Source organism: Lissotriton helveticus, chromosome 6 (genome assembly GCF_964261635.1).
Source record: "Lissotriton helveticus chromosome 6, aLisHel1.1, whole genome shotgun sequence".
Taxonomy (NCBI): Eukaryota; Metazoa; Chordata; class Amphibia; order Caudata; family Salamandridae; genus Lissotriton; species Lissotriton helveticus.
In genome coordinates, this window is record NC_136067.1 from 598,912,508 (window position 1) to 598,935,708 (window position 23,201).

A 23,201-nucleotide genomic window follows, 5' to 3' on the forward strand; every position below is an offset into this window, starting at 1 on the left:
GCTTGGACATAGAGTCTGGCCACACTAGGGGCGAATGTGCTGCCCATCAAAGTTCCTGTTGACTGTAAGTACAATTCCCCTTTGTATTCAAAGAAGTTTTTCTTTAGGGCTAGTGTGGCACATTCTATCACAAATTGTTTGGGTGTCTAAAAATCCCATGTTTCGGCTTCCAGAGCCTCACTGAAGACCTGAATGGTGTCATCCTGGGGAATGCTGGAATAAAGGCTCTCGATGTCGAGGAAGACCAGTCTAGTCGAGTCGTTATCCATCCTTAGATCTTGGAGAAGAGCCAGAAGGCTTTTTGTATCCTTAAGATAAGTGGAGGTACCTTGGATAAGAGGTTTCAGGAAGAAGTCACAATATTTGGAAAGCAGTTCTAATAAAGAACCAATACCTGAAACAATCGGCCCTCCCAGAGGTGGTTTCCCGTTTTTGTGGGTTTTAGGAAGAGTGTAAAAGTATGAAATGGTATCATCACCCTTCAAGAGGAAATCTGCCTCATGTCTGCTGATATACCCATTGGCTTCCGCTTCTTCGACTAGATTAACAATAGTCCCTATCAGTTGAGGTGAAGGATCAGCAGATAGAGGGGTGTCGTTTCTGCGGTCACTTAGAAGACGTCTGCACTCCGTGTCCTAATCAGTGGCGTCCTGGATAACCACACCTCCACCCTAGTCTGCTGATTTTATGACAATGGCTGTGTTGGACTGAAGGGATTGGGGTGGAAAAAAGAAAAACAGAACCCTGCCAGGGCATATATATAGGTCCTACAAGAGGATCCTTTAGTTAACAACTAAGGTGACCAACTAAAGGACATCAGAGCCAATTACTACTCAGCAACCTTTCATTTTTTTTTCGTATACATGTATTGCTTTATCAAACACAAACATTCATTAAGGACACAATGTTAGGATAATAAATAAATCAATTATTTTCATATAATTCTCAGAGACAATATATTAGAGATATAGGCGTCCCACACACACCCATCCATCACAATAAAATACACATTCAATGACACACCATAAATAGTTACCAATCATACTCAATCACAAAAACATTTTCACTCTCATACTGGTACAACAAGGGCTACAGTCAAGATGGAAATGAGGCTGAATGGAAAAAAGTTTTTTAAGGAAGGTGAGGTGGCAGAGACACGATGAAACGGTTTAGCCAGAGTAACACAGCTTCTGCCGCTCACAGGAACCATGCCAACGCGCGTTTCGGTGTGAGGCTCTTTCGGGCCACACCTTCATCAGGGCGGTGACGTACAATGGGGTAGGGGACACACAACTGAAAATACAAAAATATACACATATATATATATACACACAATCATGTATGTTTATAGATAAGATGTATCATTTGCAATATTACATTTTATTAAAAACACATAGAATGAACTGGCTCTGATGTCAGAAAATCACTCATAATGGTTATTCCTCCTCAATGGGAAAGAAAACGGTCATAGGATTAGACCAGGCGGAAGTTAAGGCAGCCCCTCACATCATACTTCATTCAAACAATACAGCATTCCACATTTAAAAAGTGGCCCACAAACATCCATGGACAGTAGTTGGTTCAAAAGCGGGTAGCTATTTCTGACAGTCATTTTTTATTTTTAAGAACAGATTCTAGAAGTTTCATGAATCGACAGGGCTGAGTTTCTAAACGTTCATTAGGAAGAGCCCACACGCTATTAGAGGTGGTTTGACTATCTCTATTTATTAAGAAAAGATTCACAAACTAGCAAAAGTCAACACTAATAGGGCTGGACTTAAGGCGTTCATAGGGCAGAGCCTGCACACTGTTAGGAATGGTTTAACTATCTCGGGGCAATTCAGCAACCAGATTAGATTTCTGATGTTCAACAAAAGCACTTACCCAATAGATTTCCGCAAAGAGGCAGAATATTTAACTGAGGTTCAATCCACTGTCTTTAGGTACCCAGTGGAGAAAACGTGCTTGGGTACTAAGGGGTGTAACGATTCCTGTATAAAAAAATATATCGCAGATGTGCAGAGGTAGCCAAAACAATGCATATCTTCAAAAAAAGGGGGGGAAAGTTTTGTTTCAAATTGAAATTGACCATTCTCTGGACGTTCGAATACATACCTGGATAGTTATCAGTAGGGAGGTAAGTGTAGGGAGGCACACATGAGGTGGTTCGGGGAGGAGAACGTTGTCGCGTTATGTGAGGTATGAAAGAATTCCACAGCACGTCAGGGGTTTATTTGTCTGTCGGTTAGGGAACGGAAAAACAAAAGTAAAATTAGCCTGACGTGTACATAATACAAAACGATAGGGAGGCAAATTTATGCTGAATAAACAGCCACGTGTTCAAAAGCGCAGGATGTATTTCGGACAGAACATACCGAATATATTATTCTCTGCGCCGCTCTCCACCAGTGTCTCTATCCGGCTGCCCAGAGAGGGGGAAGATTTTCTATGTCCACATAATGGGAATCAAGTCAATTCGGTTTCAGCGATACCTTATGATCCACCTAGGGTGCGGAGGATAAAGAAAAGGCTCATGAGCGTAGGCGGGTCCATCGAGTCCGGTGCAAGGTGCAGGGGGCCTAGATCTAACAGAGAGGACCCCCCGACACCCAGGATTATTTGTAGTTGCGTCCCCATCGGAGAATTACCCGTAGTTGCAAGTTGAGCCGCTAAATTTAAAACAACTGTTTATATCTGCTCACCGGGATAATGAAACAATGTGTCCTCAGGGGGTAGCGCTACACTTCAAAAGGGTGGGTTCTCGGGAATCAATAATCCGCAAGCAAGCGTGCTTCACTGGTTCTGCACTGGCGCCGATAGTGCTCTCTCATGAGGACAATGAGGCCCTAAAGAACATAAAAGAGACGGGCAGTTCAAAAATCTATATAGCCCCTCCGAAGACAGAGGATAACGCACTGCTTGACAAATTAATGTTCAGGAGCATTCAGGTGAGAAAAATATCATCACCCTAAAGTTACACTTACCGCGAGGCGGGGACCCTGCTTACACACCCCGACGACTGCACATCTCCTGAGAGACACCTAAGGGGATTAGGGTGCGAGGCTGGTTTTTAAATCCCGCCGCCCGAGTGAGATTCATCTCAGGTGGGGGCAACCAACATAATCAAAAGAGGACTACTGCTAGTTCCGTAGCGGCCATCTTAATTAGGGCTCACTCGGAGACAGGACGGCGCTAAGGGAAAAAAACTGATTCCACGGCGGCCATCTAAGGAAGGGTTCGATCTCGGGGACAAGGGCGTCCGATAGATGCGCTTATCATACCAAGCTACACACCTCATCCCTGCCAGGCTATCTCAGACATCAAGTTTTGTTGTGAGATAGGTCATAATAAATCACTAGTAGCACGTCTGGAGGGTGGCAAAAATAGTGTGCATTGTCAAAAGGTGCTAAATCAAACACGCACGCTCGTAATCACGATACGATCTAATTCGTGTGTGTTTCTGGTCACCCAATAGGGTGTCTAAAAAACTGAAAAGACTACATATGTATTAACAGGTACAAAAGCCTGACACTATAGAGATGGATGTGAGTGCATAGATAAGATTTACAAAAGCAAAACCTGAAAAATTACAGGTGCATAGATACAGTGCACATATGCATAAATAAAAATGCAAGAAGGTGCATGAATAAATATTTACAAAGGCAAAGCCTGACAAAATAGACGTGAATGGATATGGGAAGTGCATAAAGAATGTACAAAGTTGTCATCTCATGGGTGGATCAAAGGCAGCGGTTAGTTAGAGAATAGCCATTAGGATCCAACCTAGAAAGGTGCAGACAAACCATCGGCTGGGCCCAGTATTATAAGAAGGCGTTGGACCACGGGCAATCTTCATTGAGGCCCTTTTTCACTGAGTTTAGTAGAAATATCCAAAATACCTCCCGTTTCTTACGGAGGCGGGTGGGGTCCACTCCTGGTTTGGCCTGTATTTTTTCCTAAAAGAAACCATTTTAGGTCCTTTTCCTTGTGGTCTTTTTCTAGCCAATGTGAGACAGTGGGTGCTGTAATTTATTGGTTCCTGATGTTCGACTTGTGCTCTCCTATTCGCAGGCGGCATTCACGTCCGGTCTCCCCGACATAGGGTAGAGTGCACGGACAGAAAATAACATAGATAATGTTGGCCGTGCGACAATTGGTCATCCTCTTGTTGTGGGCCACTGAGATAGAGCGTTCATCAATGCTCAGGGTGTCGCCAATGATGGCATGTGGGCATGCTTGGCACGTCCCACATAGGTGATTGCCAAAAATGGGGTCCATATTGGTGACCGCAGTCTGAAAGCTGGTGGGGATTTCCGGTATTCCTGCTCTTACTAGATGGTTCTTGAGGTTTTTGTTACGTTTAAAAGCAAATATGGGCCTGGGTAGGGAGATAGTCTCCTCCAGATTCAACAGGTGCCAGCTAGAATTAATGATCTGTCGCACCTTGTGGTTCAGATTGGAGTGGCGGGTGATATATACCAGTTGATCGGAAGATTTCTTCTCAGTAGGTTGAAAAATATGTTCACGATTCGAGTATCTAGCTCGCTTGAAGGAGTCTTTTACAAGTTTGGGAGGGTAGCCTCGATGTAGTAACTTGGCTTTCAGGATATCGGATTGGGCCAGAAAATCCCCGAAGTCAGTACAATTTCTTCGGATCCGGAGAAATTGACTGTATGGAATACTATCCTTCTGACATCGGGGATGGAAGCTGGCGTATTGGAGCAAGGTGTTTCTAGCTGTAGGCTTGGTGTAAAGGGATACTCTCAGTTCATTATCCTGATGCCCTACCCAAACGTCCAAGAATTCAATCCTTTCATTGGTGGAATGGCAGGTGAAGCGAAGGTTGGTGTCGGCTGCATTGAGCCACAAGATGAATTCATCTAAGGATGCATGGTCCCCCTTCCAGATGAAGAATATGTCGTCGATAAATCAACACCATTCTCTTACGTTCTCCTGGAAGGGGGCCATCTCATTATAGATATTGATCCTTTCGAATTCACCCATGTACAGACAGGCCACACTGGGGGCACAACTGGCCCCCATGCGGACTCCCTTGGTCTGTCTGTACATGTGGCTGTCGAATTCGAAATAATTCTCGTACAGTACGAGTTCCAAACATTGAAGAATGAACTCGGCGTTGGAGATTTCAGGTCTGGCCGCCAATATATTCCGAATGGTGTCGTAGGCCCCAGTTTGGGGGATATTGGAATACAAAGATTCCACATCCAGGGTGACCAGCAATTCTTGATTGTCCCGGAACATGGTCCCCTCAATCTTACCGATAAAATGTCCCGTGTCTTTGACATAGGATTCCAGTTCAATCACCAAAGGTTTGAGGAATCGGTCTATATATTTAGACAGGGGTTCGGTTGCGGCCCCAATGGTGGACACCATGGGCCGGAGGGGTGGGTCCATGCTGTTTTTGTGTGTCTTAGGGACCCCATAGATGATGGGGATCCTGGTGACACTAGGGGTTAGGTACTCTGCTTCCAGCTCACAGATGGAATTCATGGAAACTGCTCTCTCAACAATAGTTAGAATGCGTCGTTTAAGTTGATTTTCCGGGTGGTGGGTAACTTTCTGATAGTGACCCGAGGTGGAGAGAAGGTCATTCATTTTACCGGTGTAAACATCAGTATCAAAAATGACGATCCCTCCCCCCTTGTCACAGGGTTTGATGGTAATCTCTCTGTCTTTCATGAGTTCAATAAGTATCTGGTTTTCTGGTTTAGGTAGATTGGGACTAGGCAGCGGGACATATTTGACCATTTTTTCAACTTTTTTGGTTACCACCTTTTCAAAGATATTGACTTCAGGGCCCACCATCTCAAGGGACGGAATAAAAGATGAAGGAGGTCGCATTCCTGACCTATTCTCCAGTTCTTGAGTCGGTGGCCGAAGGGAAAAATATTTCTTCAAGCGGATTTTTCTGAAGAAAAGATGTAAGTCCCTGGTAAACTCAAATTTGTCAAAGTTTGCAGAGGGAACAAAGGATAGGCCCGTGTCAGGAGGTTGGTGGCATGTGGGTTGATCTCTTTATTGGACAAGTTAAATATAGGAATCCCCTTTATGTTCTCCAATATTGATGGTTGCGGGTTTGGACATACATTTGGGGTTGTCCTCGACCCGGATGGAAGCTCCTCATCTGGGGGGGCCGGGAGTTGGGGCGTGAGTTGCCTTGGAGGTTCCCTAAAAAACTGTTCTGAGGGTTGTTGCTCTCATAGTTTCCCACTCAATTAGGGCGATTGGTGTTATATCCCTGATCAAAATTGGGGTCATATTTTTCTGGGGCATCCCCCTCCGAATCAGTAGTGTCGGAGAAGGTAGTGACCTTTTGTTCCCCCATCGGGTGACATTACCACGCTGGGGAGCCTCATCCTGGTTGGAATAGAATCCAGTGGCTAGGTAAGGGTAGGCTCTCTCCTGGGAGAAAAGACGGAGGTCTTTGCGGAACTTCTCCGTTTTTCTTTTTAGGAGATATTCCGAAAAGGAATCAAGTTCCTGATGTATTTCTTCCAGCGTACTCTTAACCAAGTCCACAGCGTTTCCTTCTTTAAGTTTGTCCTCCAGTTCAAGGATCTCTTTGTTGAGAGCAGCGATAACATCCCGGGCGATCTCGATGATGAGCATCATCCAGTCCCTGGACCAGCGGTTGGAAATAAGGGCCCACCGCTCTAGGAACTGTCTGATCTCCACAAAGAGACCCGGTATGTTCCTTACTCTGAGACCCATGGGGATAGTCCCAGCTCTTAAATAGTCCAACATAAATTGGGCATGTAGTTCCGTTCTTTTGGTTTTTTTCTTTAAGTTAAGAAGTTTAGTCCAGTCACCATCTAAACCTTTAGAGAGGGTGAATTGGGTGTTGCCGTTGGCTGATGAGCCAATCATTTTGGCAAACTCCTCCTCGGAGAACCCAAAGGTGTTGATACTGTCCATATTGGACGCCTCACAACAAGGGGGGGTCCACTCAAATTCACAGAAATTCACATTAGCATTCACACCAACGTACCTTCACACCAGGGCAGACAAGGGCTCCAACTAGCTCCGCGATCACCCAGAATACCCCCACAGCACAGGGTTGTAAAGAGACAACAATAAAGAAGGGTGTTCCCTGTTGGGTTTTTGTGATACTGGCAGGAAAAAGGGGTTAGTCAAGGAAAAAAAGAAAAACGGAACCCTGCCAGGGCATATATATAGGTCCTACAAGAGGATCCTTTAGTTAACAACTAAGGTGACCAACTAAAGGACATCAGAGCCAATTACTACTCAGCAACCTTTCATTTTCTTTTTTTGTATAAATGTATTGCTTTATCAAACACAAACATTCATTAAGGACACAATTAATGTTAGGATAATAAACAAATCAATTATTTTCATATCATTCTCAGAGACAATATATTAGAGATATAGGCGTCCCACACACACCCATCCATCAAAACAAAATCCACATTCAATGACACACCATAAATAGTTACCAATCATACTCAATCACAAAAACATTTTCACTCTCATACTGGTACAACAAGGCCTACAGTCAAGATGGAAATGAGGCTGTATGGAAAAAAGTTTTTTAAGGAAGGTGAGGTGGCAGAGACACGATGAAACGGTTTAGCCAGAGTAACACAGCTTCTGCCGCTCACAGGAACCACGCCAACGCGCGTTTCGGTGTGAGGCTCTTTTGGGCCACACCTTCATCAGGGCGGTGATGTACCATGGGGTAGGGGACACACAACTGAAATCCATTTTTGAGAAATAGAAACCTTTGGACCCCCCCAGACTGCCCCAGCGATACAGGGTTACGCCCAAAATCAACATTCACACCACCACCCCACACAATTCCAGTGGAGATAACCGCTTTCGAACAGGCTGTGTACAACGATGTGGAGGCATTTGAAGAAACAGGAGTCTTAAAGAACATGAGCGCAGCGGAATTTCAGGCTCTCCAATCCCTTTTAAGTTATGCCTCATCAGTATCCCGGTTCCGGCAGCAGGGGTAGGTCACAAGACGTGCATTCCAAGGATTGCTGGACACAAATGTGTATTGTCCATGTTCCCTAAAGATCCCCTACTCAGTAGTTTTTAATCCGGCAGTTTACCTACCAGAATACATTTGCTCCAGGATTAACTGACCTGTTTTAATCACTTATCTCACCCCTATACTACATCAACACGAGCTAGGCCCCACACCCTCACTGCACCAAACGGCAGGAACAAAAGATCTCGGTTAAAGAGCCCCTCATTGGGTGCCTGTCGGGTATTGCAGCGCCGACCCGATGAGGAGCAGGCCCAGAGATGAAGCATGACACCTAGCTGGCTGGGTATGTGAGGACCCTAGTTCCGAAGGAAGGAATTCCCCCTACGAGGTAATCAGGTGTATCTCTCTATCCTTGTCTCCTACTCCACTTTAGGAACAGCATACCCTCTTCTGTGAACATTTTACTATAATCAGGCATTCCTAGTGCTGGGGCACAACAGACTTTCAGCTCTAGGAATGCTTTCAAGCAGTCATTGTCCCCTAAGTCGGATCAGGCACTTCATGCGCATCAGACTCATTAAAGGCGTGGCCACTAGGGAAATGTTTAGTATCCACGGTCTATAGTAGCCAACCATTCCAAGGATTATCCGAGCTTCTCTCGGAGTGCTTGGTTGGCTCATCTTCAGAATTGTCTCTAATCTCCTGTGACACTTTTCTCATTGTTTTCTCAATGGGGGGCCACAAATATAGGACCTCTTTTTCCCATTATTGTAATTTGCTTGGGACACCTGGTGTACGTTCTCAGCCAAATTATTTAAAATAGCAATAGTGTCCTGTGTACAAGCTTCTTGAGTAATTGATGCCACCAGCAGGTCATCAATGTACTGCACAAGAAATTGCATGGCATCTGCAGAGTCTCAAGATTCTTTTTCAAAATCAAATTAAAGACTGAAGGACTCTCTGTATAACCGTGTGCAACTCAGAACCATGCCAAAAACTCTATCTCCAAACATGAATGAGAACCAAAATGGACTATCCATGTGCAATGGAATAGATAAAAAGACCCGGCAGAGAACCACAACAGTTAAGCATTCTGCAGTGCAGGGAATTAGAAATAGCATTGTTGCTGAATTTTGTACCACAGGAACAACATAAGTAATGATCTGTCACATGCTATGTTTCATTTATCTCAGCACCATGAAACTGATTCGGTGAACGTGCGCTTTAGAAATATTTGTAACATAACATGGGACAACTATGTTGTTAATTTTTCAACGATCCTGTACAATTCGGAACTTGCTGTTGCGCTTCTGTTACCCCCAATCAGTGAATTGCAAGGATTTCTGACAATTTCCTTCAAAATCCCGTGTTTTGGCATGGTTTCAATCACGCGTGTTATTCCAGCCACTGTCTCTGGTGTTAGGTTATAAGTTAGTGTTCTCCGGGAAACCTGCATTTGGTTTAATTGTGATTTGGACTGGTTCGACACCTTTGATTTGTCAAATGTATTTCCCTGAAAAATCCCATACTTCTGACTTTACGTTATCTCTCAAATAGGAATGTAAATCCTCTACTGTGCTAACAGGATATAATCCTACAGCTGTTCCTTGTTGGGCCATTTTCAATTCAACATCTTCATCATGCATTTGATATTTAACATCATCCAGTGTGCAGTAAATAGTGCAATTCAATTTGCACAAAAGATCTCTAACAAATTTACAGGACTTCAATCGCATACCTCAAATTTATGGTCTTCCTCAAATGAACCTACTTTTACAGGCACTTTCTTTGAAATAGGATTAGTTATTTGTTTATTTGTGACAACTACATCTTTGATCTTCTTTCCTGAGAAGGTTAGGTCTGAGACTTCCGTTGTGGAACGGGTAGGTCCTGTGTTGATGATAAAAGACAAGTGGTGGCCATTAACCTCTCCAGGCCAAGCACGCACTCTTCCTCTCTCCTCAGGTACCGTCATTGGGAATTATCAGAATTGAAACTCATGTTCTCCAACATGCATGCTGATTTAGTAAAGGATTTGAATTTGCTCTCGTTACTGGATTCATTTTGATTCCGGGATTACCCATATTTTGTGGAGCCATCGGAGTTTGCAAGACCTGCATCATTGGAACTTGTGATTGCGTTGGCATCTACATTCATTGAACTGGAACATTAACAAAGACATTTTGCATTAGAATGTGATTTACCCCTTCCATTTGCCTATCACTACTAACTGGATTTGGGTGTTGTCTACACTCTCTCTTCCAATTTCCGAGCCGGTTACAAAAGTGACAAGGAGAGGTTTTCTTCAACGTTACCATGTCTATTTCTGAATTTGGACCAACCTTGACACCTCAACCTCTATCCTGTAAAATACCAACTCCGCCGTTTGACCTTCAACCTCAAACCCAACACCTTGCATTCCACCTTCATTTTCTCCATGCAACTAATTCTGAAATCCCTTATGAGCCAACTTAGTTTGCGCTGGCATAAAGTTCTCTCTAAGCCTCTTCTGCTTCACTTCTTGCTCATCACTACGGTATTTTGCATACCTCAGGATCTCATCTAAAGTTTTTTTATGCCAATAAATCACATTCTGTTGTACATGCATACTAATCTCTAGCCGCAACCCAAGAACTAACTGTGGCACAAAACGTCCCATATCAGGATTTTCTAGCATGCTATGCTGTTTACACACCTGAAACAATCATTCATAGTAAGCATGCACTGATTCTTTAACTTCTTGAGTAGTTCTATTGCTCTTTAGCCAATCGATGCCACTTGCTGGAACTTTTCCTTTGAAAAAGGTAATCACCTCATCATATTGTGTCATTACCATAGATGAAAGTGCACGAGAATATGCATCTCTTGGAGGCTCAGAACATGGCTATTGCACAGCTGTTTTGCATTCTGCCCACGAATCACTCTGTACCACAGTATCAAAGTGAGAATTCAAGCCTGTCCACAAAACCTTTGAAATCTTTACAAATCTGTCACCTTGTGCATACTACTGAGTGAGATTCGCTCTCAGGTTTGGAAAGTGGTTTGTAAAGGTAGCAAGATCAACTCTACTCCGCGGTACATGAACATGCCCTCCACCTGGTATTTCCCTCGTAGGAAAAGTTAAAGCCTAATCTTATCTGGGGTAATGGTAGTGGCTTACGATTTGCTTCTGTAGCATCGGATTGCTTCTTTTTCTTTACCTGTTTCTTTGCTCATTTATATTCTAATTTGTCAAAATTGTTGCATTTGTGGATACACTTTACCAATTCCGCTATGTGTAATCTCATCCCTGAAGACCGCATTGTCACAATAGCTTCATCATCTAACTGTGCCCTAAAGCTTTTCTGTAGAGAAACACTCTTAGAGAGATGCACCTCATATTTTTCAGGCAATTCTGTGAATTTGTCATGGGAGCAAGCTGCATGTCTTGTGATTTCGTTACTCAGATATATCAATTCATTTTCTTGAATTTATTCAAATGTGAAATGTCTAGACATCCCCTAATAATCTTCTCCTATTTCACCTTTAATTTTGGTACATCGAAGGGTCTCACTCTTTCCTAGCTAGTAGATGGTCTCTGTTTCTTTCACCCTTTTATTTTCTGGGGTTTCTTCAAACCTGGGGGGGAAAATACCTTCGTCAAATGATCCTGTCTCTCCCTGTAATTGGTTTCGTAAAGACAATTCTTCACCCTTCTTTCAAGGACTGAATATTTTGTGGAGGCACCCAGGCAACAATTTGTGAGTTTTGCAATGTCTGGATGATACCTGTTGCATGCATCTACTCCTCCTACAGCACCTTGAACAACAGCATTCGAAATAATAGTTATTGGTGCAGTTGCAACAGGAACTGCCAATGTCTGAGTTGATACAACTTGTGTCACTGGGTCAGGAACAAGTCACAATAGAAGCAGTAACACCTGGAGCAATATAGTTAGGCTGCTTCAACAGGTGCAGGTGTAATCTGAACTGGTGGTCTTTAAGTGTGAATTGTATTTAGATCAACAGAGGCTGTAGCCACTGTAGTATTAGCAGTTGTAACGCCTTCTGTATTCGTTGTGGGGGGCCACATATGGCAGTGGATATGAGGACAACAAGCCATCTAAACTGTCATCCACTGACTCACTATCAGTGTCCATTTTCCTTGCAGCTTCTTCATCATTTCCCTGCTTTCGAAATTTTGTAGCCTTATCTGTTGTTTTTGCAACGTACATTCTAGCTCCCTCCACTACATATTTTCTCCACCTTTGCAGTTCTTCATCCCATTGAGCATCAGTGTAGTAATTTCACACTACCATCTTTGCTCTATTCTGGTACTTTTCTTTCTCGTTATCATGAGCTGCTGGCTCCTAAGCTTTCAATGCTTCATAGTGTGTAGATCTAGGAGGTTGCTTCATTTCATATAACTTTTCTCTTGAGTTTTCAATAATCTTTAAATCAAAGGTACCATATTGTGAAAATTTGAATGTTCCTTCTTTTTCAGTGATCTTGCACCATTGACAAAGTCACAAACATGTATTAGGCCCTGCATTTGTAGCCATGTAACAAGCTGGCGTACCTTCCCGTGGTGCCTCTTCTCCCTTCAGAACTGGGATGGGTACAACACTCCTCTTCAAATCTCTACGAGCTCTAAAACATTTCATGAATTCAAGAATTTAACAAAACATCTACAGTTATCAATTAAGAATATCCCAATGTGTTTGTTACGTTTCCAATTTCGTACACGTCAGTACTTTCCTCCAATCCTGTCACAATTTTTCTTTCACAGGTCTATCACAGCCTAATACTTGATGACTGGTCAACCAATCTCAGTGTGGCTCTTCACGCCACACTGACAATTCTTCACTCCTTTCAGCAGGTCACACTCCTTTCCAATGTTCTTGTATACGCAATTTTCTACAACTCTAAGCAAGCGCAATTAACAAATTACTTTTGTCTGCTCCACTAAAGATATTCAGAGTTGTTCATTGGCAGTTGTTCATTGGCAGTTATAAACTGGAGCAAATTATATCAGCTCCTTTCTCCTGTGACATAAACCGTCCTCTTGCTACTACTTGAGGGAGCGGAGTTTTCTAGATCTCAGTCTTCTGATGAAATCATTAAACAACCATTGCCAGTGGTCATATGGAACTTTGTTTGTCAACAAGGATAAGTAATAAATGATTAAGACTTTCGTCAATAATGAGAGTTCTAAATGTTTTGCTAAGTTTTATTTTCAACGCCTCTGATCTCTCAATTTTATTCAGGAAGGATTAATCTTTTAGGTATTAGCATTAGAAATGAACATAGTCCAATAATTGATATTTCAATATGAGGTAAAACATAAGTCAGAATAATAGTAGGTAATGTTATGATGCAGCAAGTGTGTTCCATAAAGGAATTTCCTTAATCTAAATTAAGTTGGAATAATGAGTAAGAGGTGTCGGTTCAGAAACCCAATAAATAGTGCTGATGTGAGAATCAATGTGCAAGCATAAAGCTTTTGCATATCAGACTGGAAAATAATCACAGTCATAAATCAGCAGACATAAAAGAAATGGGCTAAATAACTTCTCATATAGAGAAGTATAAGAAACTCAGAGATGAGTCCCCAGACAGGAGTCGGGAAAGGAATCCTATCCTACTCTAGGAACACGCACTAATATAAACCCACAAATTCTATGTTGCAACATTATTTTCTTCCGTCTTCTTCATTCTCCAATAGAATTTCAGTAAACTCCCGGGAATAAGCAAACTCCCCATTTTCACATGGTGGTACCATAGAAATTTTGACATTAGACCTTGAAAAGTTATATCATTTGTTTGTTGTGGTCCAGACAGTTCTTCTAATGAATCATCCTTCCTGTTGCCTGCTCTCAGCCTGGTGAGAACTAACTATTAGTTGTCATTTGTACTACAAAACAAGTGCCAATTTACTAGCTAACTAACAGAAGGCTTCTGGAAAAATTCAACATCAGTAACAAAGAGAAAAAAACATTGTGCGCAAACAACTATTCAATGTGAAACAGAGGGCTATCAGAGTTAATGTTTTATTTTTCAGTTAAAATGTCATCAACAGTTAGGCTAAGTTAAATCAGCACTTTTATTTACTTGCAGGTCTATAAGATGTATGTATGATTACCTACTACAAATTTAGCATATGTTGTATTCACAAACAAAACTAATCATGTGCAAAGGTTACCTTTAAGTGCAATTCTCATCCACACAAGAGATCTAACAACAGAGGGAGGATATACACTCTTACTTAAACAAACAAATAGTGCATGGTATGTTGCTCTGCTTTCGTTTCACTGAAACAGTTGATTGTGGAGCAGTTGTATTTGAGGCACATCACATCTCATTATTCTGAAGAAGGAATCACTCAGTTGCCCTTTCTTTACATAAATGTGTTTAACTCTATTTCCATCATAAAAGATTGTGAAGTGTATTTCAAAGAAATGCTTACAACGGTTACAAATCTTGGATTCGCTAGACCCAAGTGAGAGCTGTTTGTATTCTTAATTTACACGAGGATGAGATGTCATGTTTATGAGACAATAAGCAGCCTTGAAATGTTTGTGTTAAACCAAGAATGTAGAGACAAGTTTTCCATGATGGCCTCAGTTATTTTCAGGGCAAAGATATTCATATTTAGTCAAAATAACAAGCAGAACACGTGGAATCTATACAGAGCAAAACATTTCTTGTGCAATTGCTACGCACTAATGTCTACACTCAGGACAGGGAAGAGTCTGTGGTAGGGGCTTTCTTTGCAGCTAAGAAAATATTAAAAAGGTGAACATTTGTCCCAGGAGCCCTGGAACTGTAGTGCACATAATAACTAAAGTGAGAATTGTAAAGGTATCTCTGGACAAATACATTGAGATTGTAATTTGAAATAAAGTATGAATATCTTTCAGACCTAAAGTTTGTTACATAGTAACCATGGATTGTTAGACTCCTTTGCAAGAACATGGAACTTGCATATTGTATGCAAAAAAGAGTGTTATGGATTGATTATATAGGCAAAATACATTAAAAACAAATTGCTGAATTGTTCCTGTAGGTCTTTTAAAAAATATATATAATATACTAATACAGTCAGTCTTATTCAGCCGTAGTAGGCAGACACTAACCATCACATCAGCCTACAGGAATAGTTTGAACTCACCGTTCTTCTGTTGATTGTCTAGGTATATTTTTCGTCCTCTATGGGGATGCACGAAGGAATATCCTTACACATTAAATATTTTATGTCTTGCTTTCCTCCTGTGCACAAGCATCAATTTCTTTTGTGACTTCTTCAAAGTTATTTTAATTATTTTAGTCAGTTCTCAAATTAAAGTCTACCACTAAGGCGGCTGTCCAGCGACTCATCTCCAATGCCATGATTCCTCACTATATAATAAAAGTTCTGAGGCAGTAACAAAAATAATGCTTTGTAAACTTAGTAAAGAATTATATGAAAATATTGAGTATATGAAAGTTTTAAATCTTTTTATCAATGCCACGATGGCCACCTCGTGGGTCCTCTCCCCTGCCACTGGCACACTGCTGTACAGCGAGTGTGCCCAGCAACTCCACACTACTGAGCATTGGCTCCTTTGCCAGCAGGCAGAACCATCTTATCACCATTCTAGGGGGCTCTAATGTGATTGCCACTGGGCAACTGTAGCTATTCAGCAGACCCGGTATCTCTCTTCTATTGACAATCATTGGCAAAGACAATGGGTCTGGTTTGTAAATCGCAATGTGAGCACGACTTCTAGGATTTGTCATTGCTAGTTTAGTAAATTCCTGTACAATTAATTGATGTATCATTTAAACTGCAACTTTGAAGTAGTTTATGAATGCCAAATGGTTCTACAGTTTATCAACAAGCAGCAACGAAACAAACTACTTTTTTTTTAAAAACACAGAATTTGATTATCGGTGTACCTTCTTTCAATTAAAAATTATTTTTAAACTAATAATTTGCAATATGTAGTGCAAATAATTTTTAAGTCGCAAATTGAGCATTAAAAATAGGGAACTTGTTGTTCTTTTCAAATGTAATTTTCTCAGCTAAAGATCTTAAACTTCGTGTCTCAATAAATTCTGGGCAGAAAAGATTGAAACTGGGAATAAAAAAATGAGTCAATTTTTCATCCTTCAGGTTGCATAGAAAGGTATCTATTAACAGATCAAAACAAGTCTGCAAGTTTTCTGGTTTCCATTGGTCATCCTGTGGATAAGTGGAAAAGGCATGGAAAGCAATATTCTTCACATGGTATGAACAAAATTTGTCCAGCTTTGGTCGATGTTCGTTTTTAAGTCTTTCCAGCAAATGTTTCATAAGCTTAAGGCATATTTTCCTGCAACGAAATAAAAGATGACAGATGTGTTGATAATAACAGACTGAAAGTTTGTGATATCGCAGTCATAAGTCTGCAAGATAAGTAAACACATATATACCAACACGCTCCCCATGTTAGACTCATGTTTTGATTTGTTACCTTTGCCTCAAATTGTAAAACGCTCTGATATCCTCCCGGATCAAGTTCGCGCTATATGAAACTTTATAAATAAAACAAATAAATAAACAGCACGAAGGAGTCTCACTAGTCTGATTTCCCTGGTCAGTAAATTACATTAAACTCTCCACTGCTCTTGTATTTTAGTTTTTGATCACATGCTATGATTACTAAACTGTGGTTGTACTATGTATAATAGTGTTGCTGATTTCACCTTCACCATCCTGGTGGAAGGAGATGCCATTTCATTAAGCAAACTTTCGGTGAAGAAGAACTTCCATATGTTATTTCTGATCCTTGCATAATATGTTTTAAGAAGCCCCCTGTACTTTTGAAGCATATTTTCTGGGTTATTTTCTTCCTTCTCTTATATCCATGTCGAATTGTATTGTTTCTACCATATCTCTCCCACCTTCTTACCGAATACACAAATCATCTTTCCTACGAGGATTTAAGATGTAGACCACGAACATTCTTGGTAGCGTTCTTCCCAGTACGCTTAATTTGTAAAATTTGAAGTCCAGGTGCTCAAATGTTTGCAGGAGACCACACCCACTCTCCCCCGGCCCCACCCACTTCCTCTATTGGCTCCACCCACTTCCTCAACTGGCACTGCTAAAAGTCAGATGTAATACCCGATCATAATTTCAGCAAGGTAGCCCTTCTCCAAGTAAGATTTTGATTACAGGTTCCCCTGTTCTGTAAAAATGTTGAAAAACAGTAAATCAAAAGTGTATTTAAAACACAAGGCCCCTTACGACCTTAAGAAATTACTCTAACAGTCCTACCTTGTGGTACATCAAATAGTGATTCACAAAGTCGGAGATTTTTGCCTAAGCAATTCTGTACCCTAAATGTGAAATTTTTCCAACACGTGTGGAGGGAACTCTGTACATAAATCTTTTACTCAAGTGCAAATGTGGGAGTGGGAGGAAAATTGAGAACATCTACTTAAAAGTGGGAGGAATAAAGAAAAAAGTAAAACAAGGAGGCGCACTAGGAGGGCAGGTATCAAGATATGAACAACATTAAACTAAAGTAAGTAAAAAAGATGTATTGTGTTAGGGAGTGTTGTTAAGGGTGCAATGTACATTTAGGTGGGTGTAAACATTGAAGAGATGTAATGCTTGATGATGGGGACTAATCTATTATGTGTTTAAGAGGCAGGGGCTGATGGGTCAGGATCAGGTTGTGAACAGGGGCAGGTGCGTTGGAAGGGTTATTAGGTTATGCATGTGGTTGTTCATCACAAGTTTTCGAAGGTGTATGAATTAGCACTGCAGCTTACAATGTGCTCCTTTCAGTAAAGGCCTGTGTCAGCTATATGATCTTGGCATGTTCCCTTGCAACCTCTTTCCCAGACAAGTGGAATGTTTCAGGTTTAGCTCAATGAGGTCTTGGAGACTTTTGTCTAAATTCTATAAGACAAGATCAGTGCTCCATCGACCTTATGAGGTTTGCCTGGTATGTGTCAAAACTTACCAAGTAGGTAAGTATTTGTGCCTATGTTGTCCCTCATTTCAGGGATGTCACACCACACAGAGTCCTGATGGTCAAAAAGCATATCCTCTGTGAAAGCACCTCTTGCCCAAGCCAACCCACACATGAGGCCATTTCATTTGCCCATCTTTTTATGCTCCACATTTAGGGTTGACCAGAGTGAAAGGCAGCCACCATACATTTATTGCAGTTTCCAGGTATAACCCATTAAAATGTTTTTACAGACCTCAAGGTTCTTGATGGGCATAATGACAAAACTTGTCTGTCAGAAATGGTGGAACATGACTGTAGTGAATATAGTGAAATAGGCATTTTAACCCTTTAAGGGCTTCTGCAATCAACATCTAAATTATGTAATCCCTTGTAATGAGTATACTTTATTTGCGAGTCATCAACTGTCTGTTTTCCACAATCTGCACCAACTAGATCAGCTGATAGATATTTTGATATAATATGTGACAAATATTTGCATAGTTGGGATTTTGTAGGGCTACCGATTTTATTACTCACATCTTCAAGGGGAATGTTAAGAATAAATAAATGGGCCCTATAGCTTCACATTGAAATTGGTAGCTCTCCACTACTGTGGAAACTAAACAAATCCAGAAGAAGGAGCACAAACATATGTGGTGTTTCTTGGAAATATATGGGCACCAAACCAGGCAATTTTTGTGTTTCACATATCTTACAAAACCGGCCTCTACTTCTTCTAGGATTCTGGAGCTCCTTCCTAATTTCTGAATTTTATGACAGCAGGGCAATGGGAGTTTTTTTTTAAACACACAAACACTTTGTGGGAGGACAATACACCGCAGACCTTCTTTGCTGAGGCCTTCACTCCACCTCAGGGTAGGAAGCACTCCACCAGACTCCACACCCCAAATCACAAGAAATTTCAGGATTTATGCTAATAAAACGACCAAGAATTAATGGAGAAATTGCTTTTTATGTTCTCATTACAATCAAAAGGCACTACTTTTCTTGACAACATGCCCTGAGGAAGTGCTGAAGTCCATTGATGAAAGTCAGATTAAATGTTACCACCTCCATAATCTTTATTTTGGCAGACAGATTTTAAGTTTGTTATATAAATGTACTTGACAGGTAGTGAAAGTCATTTATTGAAGTTCATATTTGCTAGTATGATTCTGACTCATTTAGCTGAAGCGCATGATATCAACATAATTATGGAATTATACATTCTTAAAATGTAATATTGCAGACCGCAACAGAACTCCATAGCTAGAGACATGGGAACAACAGAAGGACAACAGTCAGAGGGTGATTCTTTGGCCCTGATCGAGTGGTGAGGGGAAATTAAATGTAATGTACAGCTCATGATAAATTACGGATTTCCAGGGGGTAGTACTAATGAGGTGAGGTAAATGTTTTAAACTCTAAGTTTTCCTCTGAAATTATGAGTTACTCACAGAGTCATATTTCTTCACTGAATTCTGCATATAACATTTACTGCAGATTTCGGTCTGTAAATTTCGGCTGGTTTGACCCTCCAAAATTTGCCAGGAGAAAATTATTCAGGTTACGGTAATCCCTGATATACTTTGAACGTTTCTTGGAAGCCGTTTCCATAGAGATCATAATATAACGCCCACCTTGTAAATAGGCAGTTGTGTATTCCCAGTCAACAATAATCTACTTTACTCTGTTGCTATAAACAAAATGCTAAGCTCACAGGATAACATGAGCAGTGCATCGTTCATGTTCATACCCAAAACATGAAACATTGTTGAGTTGCATAGCTGTGATGAAAATATCCCTAGTTTATTTTGACACAAGTTAACAAAGTTGAGATGTACCTCTCAACTGAAACGTATACAATGTTTTCTACATTGCACATTGGTTTACATGAATTTCTTTTAGATCTATGCTGCTTTATTTTCTACCTCTAAGTGACTACCGTCCTTTCCACAGGTTGTTTCTAAAATCTCACCGGTTCCATTATATGTGTTTCTCGCCCTTGTTCTGCCAGGGTTTACTTGTTTGAGGACGTAGCGAAGGCTTCTTGAGATCTGTGATAATCTTTGCACTAATTGACTGAGGAGAAAATGATTGATTGGGATATAGCCTTCAAAGAGCTATAACAGCGAAGTTCATAAGCCTACACTGGGACAAGGGCAGCAGAAAGGTAATGGAAAAGCTGAGCAGAAAAGCGCTATAGAACCAGCGGTAGAAGTGGGCGGGGACGGAAGGGCACGGCGTGCCCCATCTTCTAAAAATTATTTCAGTCCGTTCCCCTACTTCTTTCTTTTAAAAAAGCATCTCGGGACGGCCAGAATAGTCCTACTTAAACCGATAACTTTTTTTTCAGCTTCCAGGGGCTGCTCGGACTTCTCTGTGACCTCCAGAGGCTGCAGCAGCCCCTCCCTGAGCTCACACAGACTGAGGGCAGGCCATTGTCATTCCGATTGAGGCTGATTGAGGCTGATTATCCAGGTCAGGTGAGTCTGCAAGCCTAGGAGGCTGGAGTAGTGGTCAGATGTGTCGGTGGCTGGCTCTGTGGGTTCAGGCGCTGGGACTGCTCTGTGCCCACCCGGCCCTGGCGCAGTCCGGGGACCCGGAAGCTCTCTCTAGGTCAGCTTGTCTCTGTTTCTAGTATCTTCTGCTTAAGCCATCTTCCCCTTTGCGCTCTCTCTGTCTGTCTCTCTCTGTCTGTCACTCTGCTATTTGTGCTCTCGGACACTTCCTGTCTGTCTCTGCAATTATTGGGCGATTTTAGCTGCTGCCTCTGTCTCTTTTACCACAGGCCACTAGAATGAGTGATTCCACGACCATGGTGTTTTCCGCTTAATTATCTGTTTGCCCCACTTGTCACATGACGCACAATATGCTGCATAATTAGCACTTTTCAAAGAAAAATGTTTCTCCCTCACAAGGATGAAAACGCTTGGTAGGGTTGACTGCTCACCTTTTAACTGTGAATCTCTCCATACAAGTGCTGAGCTGCTACAAATAAAGCGCACCCTTTGCTCACATAGTATTACTGCCTTGAAAAGGATAATGCTGTAAATAATACTGACATAGAATATGCCGCCTGTGGCCAAGTTTGGTCTTCTTTAGCCACATAATTGCAAGTGTCCCTGTTTATAGACAACTAAACCCTATTTCTTGAATCGTTTTTCGGATTCTGTCTTTTTCTTTCCATAGGTCGTTCTCTCCGTCTCCTTCTTCCCTCTCCACGTCTCTTTCTTTCATTGTTTAATTATCTCTGTCGTTCTGTTTGAGTTTCTTTATTATCCCATAGCGCTCTCCCCCGCTCCGCCCCTGTAGCTTTAGAACTCCTGTCATCCCCTCTCTCTTTTCTCTCTCTCCCTCTCTTCTGCTTCTCTCTCGCACTGCCCCTCTCTATGGCTACCTCTTAATCTTCATTTAACTCGACCTATGTACGTGTGCCTCCGCCCCCTCTTATGAATAAATGAATGATGAAGGGTGGAAGGAACTTGCACTCGTATAGCGCTGCTCTTGGAACTGAATAGTTTTTAGCTGCTTTATGGCTTGGAGAATTTGCAACATCTTCACTGTCTCTCACTGTGAGCCAATTGAGCTCCCTTTGGTGAAAAGTGCATACAATCGTCAACCACTACCCCAGACTTTTGCTGGTGGTAATTGTATTGGTGAAAATGCCCGAAGGTGATCGACAGCCGCAACAGTAATCCAGCTCTCCTTTATGTTTTATCCCACTTCAAATGTCTAAACCTGAAGTTAAAGTCCTGCGCAAACACAGTAACAGAGAGTGTGCTACAGGGGTGTACCTCTGGACTTCGCACAGAAGTCATCGGAGGGGACTGCTCTCTAGGGCTTCTGAGCTCTTTGTTGACTTTTATCGGGATCCCTTTGTTTTCTCACTGCAACATTTCTGAAATAGAGTTCACTTTTGTGATAAATTATTCTCGAACTTTAAGAAGGTGCGAAGCTTGCTTTTACCATAGTCATATAATTGTTGCACCCATGAGACAATAGATATCTCCGGAGTAGCGCCAGTGGATGCCCGAGTGTGAGTGTGCCATAAGAGTGCAAGTCTGGTGAGTTCTCCATTAGAGTAGTGTAAATATGAAGTGCTCCGGACAGTGCACGGCTTTGTCAGCGGGCCATAGGGTCCGTGCAATCTAGATAAGCCCCAGTGTAAATCTCTGTGAGTGTGCCATACGAACCGTGCAAACTGGGGATGCTCCATAGTAAATCTGTGAGTCTGCCATACGATCCGTGCAAACTGGGGATGCTCCATAGTAAATCTCAGTGAGTCTGCCATACGATCTGTGCAAACTGGGGATGCTCCATAGTAAATCTCTGTGAGTCTGCCATACGATCCGTGCAAACTGGGGATGCTCCATAGTAAATCTCAGTGAGTCTGCCATACGATCTGTGCAAACTGGGGATGCTCCATAGTAAATCTCTGTGAGTGTGCCATACGATCCATGCAAACTGGGGATGCTCCATAGTAAATCTCTATGAGTCTGCCATACGATCCGTGCAAACTGGGGAGGCTCCATAGTAAATCTCTGTGAGTGTGCCATACGATCTGTGCAAACTGGGGATGCTCCATAGTAAATCTCAGTGAGTCTGCCATACGATCTGTGCAAACTGGGGATGCTCCATAGTAAATCTCTGTGAGTCTGCCATACGATCCGTGCAAACTGGGGATGCTCCATAGTAAATCTCAGTGAGTCTGCCATACGATCTGTGCAAACTGGGGATGCTCCATAGTAAATCTCTGTGAGTCTGCCATACGATCCGTGCAAACTGGGGATGCTCCATAGTAAACCTCTATGAGTCTGCCATACGATCCGTGCAAACTAGGGATGCTCCATAGTAAATCTCTGTGAGTGTGCCATACAATCTGTGCAAACTGGGGATGCTCCATAGTAAATCTCAGTGAGTCTGCCATATGATCTGTGCAAACTGGGGATGCTCCATAGTAAATCTCTGTGAGTCTGCCATACGATCCGTGCAAACTGGGGATGCTCCATAGTAAATCTCGGTGAGTCTGCCATACGATCCGTGCAAACTGGGGATGCTCCATAGTAAACCTCTATGAGTCTGCCATATGATCCGTGCAAACTGGGGATGCTCCATAGTAAATCTCTGTGAGTGTGCCATACGATCTGTGCAAACTGGGGATGCTCCATAGTAAATCTCAGTGAGTCTGCCATATGATCTGTGCAAACTGGGGATGCTCCATAGTAAATCTCTGTGAGTCTGCCATACGATCCGTGCAAA

General features: G+C 41.9%; 1 protein-coding gene across 1 annotated transcript in view; it reads right to left on the reverse strand.

Annotated features, from left to right (window-relative positions):
- Positions 1-13,987: 13,987 nt before the first annotated feature.
- The window catches only part of CGAS (cyclic GMP-AMP synthase), a 366,766-nt gene continuing 357,552 nt past the window's right edge, over positions 13,988-23,201 (reverse strand). Inside the window, 1 exon segment of the mRNA XM_078648056.1 lies at positions 13,988-16,307. Coding sequence (XP_078504182.1) covers positions 15,953-16,307 — 355 coding nt within the window. The 3' untranslated portion in view covers positions 13,988-15,952.